This window comes from Hippocampus comes, unplaced genomic scaffold, assembly GCF_001891065.2.
Source record: "Hippocampus comes isolate QL1 unplaced genomic scaffold, H_comes_QL1_v1.1 scaffold322, whole genome shotgun sequence".
NCBI classification, from domain to species: Eukaryota; Metazoa; Chordata; class Actinopteri; order Syngnathiformes; family Syngnathidae; genus Hippocampus; species Hippocampus comes.
In genome coordinates this window covers 1,264,634-1,273,596 of record NW_017805137.1, presented here as the reverse complement: position 1 = coordinate 1,273,596, position 8,963 = coordinate 1,264,634, and the positions used below count along the sequence as shown (strand labels likewise).

General features: G+C 42.4%; 1 protein-coding gene and 1 long non-coding RNA gene across 2 annotated transcripts in view; one reads left to right on the top strand and one right to left on the bottom strand.

Annotated features, from left to right (window-relative positions):
* The window catches only part of rgmb (repulsive guidance molecule BMP co-receptor b), a 12,649-nt gene extending 8,350 nt beyond the window's left edge, over positions 1 to 4,299 (bottom strand). The window contains exon 1 of the mRNA XM_019866945.1: positions 3,750 to 4,299. Within this exon, the coding sequence (XP_019722504.1) occupies positions 3,750 to 3,867 (118 nt within the window). The 5' untranslated portion in view covers positions 3,868 to 4,299. The remainder of the gene's footprint in view (positions 1 to 3,749) is intronic.
* Positions 434 to 3,654, top strand: LOC109514135 (uncharacterized). Its single transcript, XR_002167939.1, has 3 exons — positions 434 to 1,068; positions 1,160 to 1,733; positions 3,457 to 3,654. It is a non-coding gene; the product is annotated as an uncharacterized LOC109514135 (long non-coding RNA).
* Positions 4,300 to 8,963: the final 4,664 nt, after the last annotated feature.

The following is an 8,963-nucleotide window of genomic DNA, read 5'->3' as shown; positions in this document are numbered from 1 at the left end:
TGACATTTTTTGGGGGGGGGCACTCAGATGTGTCAAGTGACCAGGGGATAGGCAAAATTTTTATTTCAGTTGAGATGAATTTTAAAGTGAATATGCATTGAATGATTTATGTTTTGATTTATGAAAAAAAAGAAAGATTTTATAAATGTTAATTAGACCGTATAAGTTGAAAGAGGGTGGCACGGTAGTCGACTGGTTAGCACTTCCGCCTCACAGTGCAGAGGTCATGGGTTCGATTCCGGCTCTGGCTTTCCTGTGTGGAGTTTGCATGTTCTCTCCCATGCCTGCGTGGGTTTTCTCTGGGTATGCCGGTTTCCTCCCACATTCCAAAAACATGCATGGCAGGCTGATTGAACACTCTAAATTGTCCCTAGGTGTGAGTGTGAGCGCGGATGGTTGTTTGTCTCTGTGTGTGCCCTGCGATTCGCTGGAAGCCGGTTCAGGGTGTACGCCGCCTACTGCCCGAAGACAGCTGGGATAGGCTCTGGTAACCCTTATGAGGAAAAGCGAATTAGAAAAAAGTTGAATAGAACTGTAACTTTTATACTTTGGAATCTAAACGGGGGCTGCAGGTGCCCTACCAATTTTTGAAATATAAAAACACCACTAATTCCACAGCAACTGAGAGTAATCTATCAATTATGATGCTATCAAGTCAAGAATAGGAATACGACATGCTGAACAAAGGATGACAGTCGAGTATTTTGTGGTCTCTGTCCCCTTGGCATGTTACTTTTCATTCCAAGAAGATGAGCTCTGTTTATGAGAAAGTGTTTTATGCGCTCTGCCTATTTCATCCCTGTTGTTGCACAACAGTGAGCCAATCAACTGACTGCTATGTGCAGCTCCACCCTCAGAGCAATTCCACTGTGGCTGGTGCCCAAACTGAAGATGGCAAAGTTTCATTGTTACAATGGAGATGTAACACACACACACACACACACACACACACACACACACACACACACACAGCGAAGGTGAAAAAATATATCGGACTACATTCCCTTAAAAAGATGAACATGACGCCTATTAAGCAAACGGTGAGCCTGATGCGCTTCATAATCAAAGGTGAGTAGAAACAATAAAACAGCATTACACAACAGCAGTATTTGCCTTTCTTGTTTGCTGCATTGCTTCTTCTGCTTTTATTATCTTAGAGGTTCAACACTGTTTTGCTGTATAGCTGCTACTCTGCAGGTCAAAGTGTTCCAGCCTCAATAATTCGCCGCCATCAGCAATATTTCAGCCGGCAAACAAGCTCCTGCATTCCCCACATGGCTTCTCTACAAACACAATGAGTTCAAACAATCCACAATGTGAATCTCCTCGGCTCGGTTTGGAGTTTTCTTTTGTCTCCTGATTTGGAAGCCTCCAACCACATTTATCTCCAGAGATTTGACAGGGACTATCTCACAACCCAAGTGCTTATTGATCACCTTGTTGTGCACTCGCTCTCTCACCCTGAGCTCGGATCACACAAACAGCCCTCCGAGCACAGGCTGCAACACTTTACGGGAACTCACAACAACATGCACCCTCCTTGACTAGAAAATCAGGAGTGCGAACACAAGATTCCGACATTCCTGTCTTCCTGTCTAAACAAACGCACGGCACTGACGTCCGCGAAGACTAAAACAGCAATGAGAAGTACATCTCAGGAACGATCACGGATTGTACAAGTTAATACAAATCAATCCTCTGTTTGCCAAATGAATGATACACATTCTTTCCAGGTGAGGCCGAGGGGTGCCTAGAAGGTTCTTTTTTTAATGGCAAGTGGGTCTCTGTTTTTCCCACCAGGCTGTGTGTAGGCGTGCTTTTGTCCCGCTGCCATGGCTGTGTTAAACTAATTACTGAAGGTGTGACTGCTCTACAGACAGCCAACCCCCTGCACACGCACTATAACACACACACACAGGCACACTTTTGAACAAGAGGCTACATAAAGAGAGAGTCTGCTTTTAGTCCCATATAAACATGCATTTGTTCACCAGGATAAAACAACCAAACTATGTGGGACTGGGAAGTGAATGATGTCCTTAAACAGCTTTGAGATAAAGTTGTCTGCGTGTTTTATTTCATAGCGATACATTTAAAACACCCTAGTAACATTTAGCTTCAGGTGAACACATCCTTTATACTCTTGCCCTTATTCAGACAAAGACGTGTTTCTCCTGCAGCTCATTTTAGAAGACAGTTTATGCTAGGAACATGCCTTTGACAGCCTATCCTAACATTGTTGAGCGGGATCATTAAAATGAGGCTAACACGAATGACGGCATTTAACTTTTACGATGAAGATATCCCTACCAGAGATGTCTATTATGTTATGCACTACTGGTGTCTCTATATCGAGGTGCAGTACAGGGTTTGTGAGTAATTATATCAGCTGTTAATACTGTTTCAACTTTGATGTTGGAGACACACCTAATAGAGATTAATATAGATAGAATTTATTACAGTAGTATTTATAAAACGTAGAAAACGTGCTTTTCAACTACATTTATTTAGCTCAACTTTTATTGCTTCCCTGTGCATAGGATGCATTGATTGCTATTCACTGAGCTGCTCCTAAAACTATACATAAAACAAGGCTTTACTTTTATGATGAGACCCATAACTAGTTAACTACTTTTAAACTAATTACTGAAGGTGTGACTGCTCTACAGACAGCCAACCCCCTGCACACGCACTATAACACACACACACAGGCACACTTTTGAACAAGAGGCTACATAAAGAGAGAGTCTGCTTTTAGTCCCATATAAACATGCATTTGTTCACCAGGATAAAACAACCAAACTATGTGGGACTGGGAAGTGAATGATGTCCTTAAACAGCTTTGAGATAAAGTTGTCTGCGTGTTTTATTTCATAGCGATACATTTAAAACACCCTAGTAACATTTAGCTTCAGGTGAACACATCCTTTATACTCTTGCCCTTATTCAGACAAAGACGTGTTTCTCCTGCAGCTCATTTTAGAAGACAGTTTATGCTAGGAACATGCCTTTGACAGCCTATCCTAACATTGTTGAGCGGGATCATTAAAATGAGGCTAACACGAATGACGGCATTTAACTTTTACGATGAAGATATCCCTACCAGAGATGTCTATTATGTTATGCACTACTGGTGTCTCTATATCGAGGTGCAGTACAGGGTTTGTGAGTAATTATATCAGCTGTTAATACTGTTTCAACTTTGATGTTGGAGACACACCTAATAGAGATTAATATAGATAGAATTTATTACAGTAGTATTTATAAAACGTAGAAAACGTGCTTTTCAACTACATTTATTGAGCTAAACTTTTATTGCGTCCCTGTGCATAGGATGCATTGATTGCTATTCATTGAGCTGCTCCTAAAACTATACATAAAACAAGGCTTTACTTTTATGATGAGACCCATACCTGCTAAGACAATTATTGATAACAACTATATTCACATGTGCAGGAGGAATGCTGCCAGTCTCCCCGACTCTAGTAGCCATTAAGGGGCAGACAGGAGGAGAATGACGGCCCCAGAGAGTGGAGCATGAAGAAACTCGATCCGGGCCGGGACTGCTGCACTCGCGCTATAAGCGGAGCCAATGTCAAGCGGGCGTGGGCCCACAACAAAGAATAATAATAAAAAAGTGTAAAAAGCAACAACACCCGGTGTCGTCATTGTTTACGTGTGGTATGTTTATTGCACGCTGTGAGCAGAGATTGATACAATGGGGAAAAAAGTGTCCGCGATGTGCTTACCTATGCGGGCAGCGGAGGTCAGAGCGATGATCAGTAGCAGCAGTGGCCGGAAGCGGCGCACCGTAGACGGGGAGGCGAGGCGCTCAGCCCCGCTGCAACAGCATCCGGCTCTCCCCATCCCCGTCCATGCAGGGCCAGGAAGGGGGAGAGGACAGAGCTCAAAAAGGCGAGGAGGAGTGGTGCTCAGGCCTCGGGACTACTACTTCTTCTTCCTCCTCTTCTTCTTCCCCGCTCTTCTCTCCTTGCTGTCCCCCACGGGTGAGCAAGAGCATTAAAACCCTTCCACTCCACGAATGCAGGGCCGAGGTGCACTAGGAGAGCCTAGGAAGAGGAGAAAGTATGGCTGTCAACGATAGTGCTCACACTTTGACATGTCCTCGCATCCACACACGTGTGATTGCAGCGCACGAGCCGGCCACCACTTGAACTGCTTGCTTTTCACGATCGTTCGCGAGTTGGCGTACTCAAAACACGCACAATCTCTTCTCTGCTTCTCCCCCCTGCGTGATCTCGCCTCCCCCTCCACTCCTCCCCTTTCACTTTCTCCTCCTCCTCCAACAAATCAATCGAGCTTCAAGTTAGCCCTGCTCGCGGGAATCACGCCCACACAGACAGACAGACAGACAGACAGACAGACAGACAGGGTGACCTTTACCAACATTTATCAGATCGTTATGTTCCCTAAGTACGAATCAAATGTATGAAAATCAGGCGTAACCCCAAATTTGAGCCAGTTCTGCTGCACTCGCGCTATAAGCGGAGCCAATGTCAAGCAGGCGTGGGCCCACAACAAAGAATAATTTTTAAAAAAAGTGTAAAAAGCAACAACAGCAGGTGTCGTCATTGTTTACGTGTGGTCCCCCCCCGCACACACGCACACACACACACACACACACACACACACACACACACACACACACACACACACACACACACACACACACACAGACAGACAGACAGACAGACAGACAGACAGACAGACAGACAGACAGACAGACAGGGTGACCTTTACCAACATTTATCAGATCGTTATGTTCCCTAAGTACGAATCAAATGTATGAAAATCAGGCGTAACCCCAAATTTGAGCCAGTTCTCAAAACTATTTTGTCACTGCCTTTTGGAGAAGTCTGTTTCCAAACGTTCTCAATTCAGATTCACAAGCCGAGCAATATAAAGAAAATTAAGGCTCTGTAGGGAGCGCTACAGATCCAGTCCCTATATATCAGAGTGAGGGGGGCACCATCTGACTTTCAGGTTAGGGCACCCAAAGGGGTTGGAGAGGCCCTGTGTGTATGCCTACTTTAAAATATTTATATGTTTTGCCAGGTCTGACTTGTGTACCGTGAGTTTTCGTTCATGTATAGGCCCTCAAAAATCAAAATCATTACGGTGAAAAAAATAATTTCTGTCGAAACAATAGGGACCTCGTACCGTACCCTGCTCAGGCCCTAATAAGGAGGTAACAGATTTACAGTGGGACATTAAAGTCAAACACAGTTCATTGCAGCACGCTGATGTGTTTACATACACAGATGGAAAATAATCAGTAAAGAGTAGTCACGGCCAACAAGGCCTTACCTTCTGGTTTGAACACGATCAGAAGTACTGACCTACATTTACAAACTAAATTCAAAAATTTCATAAAATGTTATTAATACCATCTATCCCTAACGGTGTATTTTTTTTCTATTTTGTAGCATTTTGTGGACGTTGTGGTTTTGGTTCAATCAGATTTCAGCCTCGATGGGGTACCTGTAAAGAGGTGCGTGCAAAGTTGGGAGGGGCGATGGAGAAGTGACCCTACCTACAAACGATCGGTTCGGAATGGGCATCAGACCATTTGATGGCGCACCTTTGACAAATGGGCATGAAGCCCATCAGACGGCAGATGTATATTGACAGATATTTTCCATCCTTACTGCCCTCTTGGCTCCCTGCACCCCTGTCGACAATCATTTTTGAAGGGGCATCAGTTGCATGTGCTCGTCCCGGGCAATGATGCTTTGCATACACTATTGCATGTGAATCTAATCAACCAATCAGCATTCAAATTCACAAGACTCAGACTAAGCAGGAGAAAACAAAATCCGGACACTGTTTGAATTTACCGCATTGCTCTGTCCAAGGTTAAATCGATGTCACATGGTTTGTGGATGGCATGTTTTCGGCAAAATGTTTTGCAAACTCATCCCAGACAAGGCGTGTGAATGCGACTTCATCTTTCAAAATCATCCTTTGTGATTTGCGCACATTTCATCATCGGTATCTTTGGTTAGTGTCATGCATTTGCTTTAATTAGGTTATGTATTTGTCTTGTGATTAGATAATAATCCATTTTGAAATGCTCCAGTTGATGTTCATGGCATTGATAATTGCTGCCGCATTGCATTTGTGCATAGTACTGATGGTTACCATCATTGCAGGGTGATAGTGGTGGAATAGGAAGGTGGATAAAGTCAACACAACTAGGGTACTGTAATTATTTCTACCTTTCCTAAAGCTAATCTAAAATTAATAAATCTGTGAATACTACTACTAATACTAATAATAATAATAATGATAATAATAATAATAATAATTGAAAATTACATGGTAGGCCTGTATCTGCTATGGAGAGTTTTGAATTACGGTAGCTAAAATGGCAAGTCCCGACTTGCAACAACATGATGTCATAAAAACACGTCTATACATACATCTATGCATACAAACACAACATAGCTAGACGTGAAATCACACACAGAGAGCACCTGGCCCAAAGGCAGTTTTTGTTTCTGAACGTCCAGCTTGTCTTCACCTCCACACCTCTGCTTCCCCTCTCCACTACCACCTCTCAACACCCCTTTTTCACCACAGAACCACAAACAAGCCATCATTCAACAAATGCTCTTCTGCATTTGTGTGTGTGTGCGTGTGTGTGTGTGTGTTTGTTTGTGTGCATGTGAGTGTGTGTGTGCCTGTGCGTGTGTGTGTGCGTGTGTGTGTGTGTGTGTGTGTGTGTGTGTGTGTGTGTGTGTGTGTGCATGGCTACAGTAATGCGGTGACTCTGCTCCTTTTTTCTTTTCTTTTAAAGCATGAAATAAAGAAATAAATGAAAACGAAATGAAATCTGTTCTCTCCCCTCAAACAAACTTAAGGGGGAGCTGCATGATGACGTGATGATTGATTGATGAGGATTTCGATATATTAGGTGTGCAACAAAAACAAAAAAAACATTGGAATCTTTTGTTTCGTTTAAAAGATGTGAGTGCATTGAATCTAACCAAGTTGAATTGTTCCTCTTCAAAATCTATCAAGATCTGTATCGAATCATCTTGAAATGAAAAGACACATATTTGATAGAAATGACACATTTTGTCACTGTCCTGTGAAAAAAAGAGATGTCCATTTTTGTCATTTTTAAAAAAGTTTAACGGGTAGGGGACATCCCATTTATGTTTTTTTTTTTTTTATATATAACAAAAATGGACTTGCATGTTTTTCACAGGACAGCAACGATTACAAGTACTGACAAATTCATTTGTTCTTGAGTGGGTATTTAAAATGACAACAAGGAACTCATGGGGAACTGAGCGGTACCATTGTTATTTGAATCGAAATCCGATCCGCTTTCTCCTCGCAAGGGTCGCGGGGAGTTGCTGTAGCCTATCCCAGCCGTCTTTGGGCAGTAAGCGAGGGACACCCTGTACCGGTTGCCAGCCAGTCGCAGGGCACACAGAGACAAAACAACTCACACTCATACCTAGGTGCTTGTGGAGGCTCTCAGTCGTACAGGAAAGTTTTGTCCAACTTTGGCAGGATGACTTAAACCTTGCAATGCAATTCCATGTTAGTGAAGTATTTTAACACATTCGTTATTCCTTTAAAAATAGGACTGTATACGAATTGAGAACTTAGAATATCTATAGCATGATTTCCATTAGGTTAATAGCCACTGCGACAAATTAGTGCCACAGCTTGACAGTTGTCAGAAGTATTTCCTTGTTCCGCCCTGTTGCCTTGTTCAGCACTATTACCCAAACAAAGGATTTTCACATCTTGTGCAACATTCATTATTCCTTGAAACACTTACTGTTGATAGTTAAGAAGCTACTATTTTTAGTGGAGAAAGTGTTGGTTTGAGTGACTATGCCGGGTTTCAACCGCTTAAGATGTATAGCCCAAGGGGAAGATAATCTCAAAGATCATCACCAAGTTCAGACGGAATAAAAAATTTACTTGCCTGTCTGTGTAACCCTCAGTGGCTGAAAGTTGGATTTAGTCACCGTTGCCTTTTTTAAAAATCTGTCAGAGCTGTCAACACTCACTCATTGAGCATTGAGACTGTCCAACGCCACGCTCACCGCTTTACTTTTATTCCTCACGATTAGAAAAAATACCAACAAAAGAATGAATTCATTCATTTAAAAAAGGTTTGGTCATTTTTAAAAAGAAGCCTGTTGTTTCGGCGCTCTGATTGGACACTGCCGCTGTCAGTTATGAGGTTAGTTAAATTGCGCATGTGCTATGTTTATTTAAAAAAAATGTTCCTGCTATGGCGAGCCTTGTTGTTTTTGTAAGCGGTAAGTTTAAATGTGCGTGAGTACCTGTTGACTTAAGAACCTGTTTAAGTACACATTAGTGGTATAATTTTCATTCACTGCTGTATTTTGACAAATAGTTGCTGTCTTTATTTGCTACAAGAAGCAATGCACGATTGTTCAAACACCCGTTTTACAAGTTTCCCATAATTAGGGCTGAACACTGCGAAAATGGTGAGTTGTTCATCTTCATGTTACTTTGCTATCATTGCTGCTGACTCACAGCAGTAAGCAGCCATGGAGGACTCCGCCGCTTATTGTAAAACGGCAACGACAACAGACAAACTAAAACAAAAAGTCCAGGAACAATTTTTATACAATAGTGCAGTCCTCATTTGAATGTTGTGTAATGCTATATTGAAAATATAATTCAATGTAAATCTGGTTGACATTTTTATTGATGATTATTTTTCAATAGAAACATTGCAGTTGTAAAAATGTGGTTTGAAGACAAGACAGGAACAAATCAATTGAGAAAAAGGGACATTTTGTATGGGGACATTCATGGGTTCGATCCCGGCTCCGGCCTCCCTGTGTGGAGTTTGCATGTTCTCCCCGGGCCTGCGTGGGTTTTCTCCGGGTCATCCGATTTCCTCCCACATTCCAAGAAACGTGCATGGCAGGCTGATTGAACGC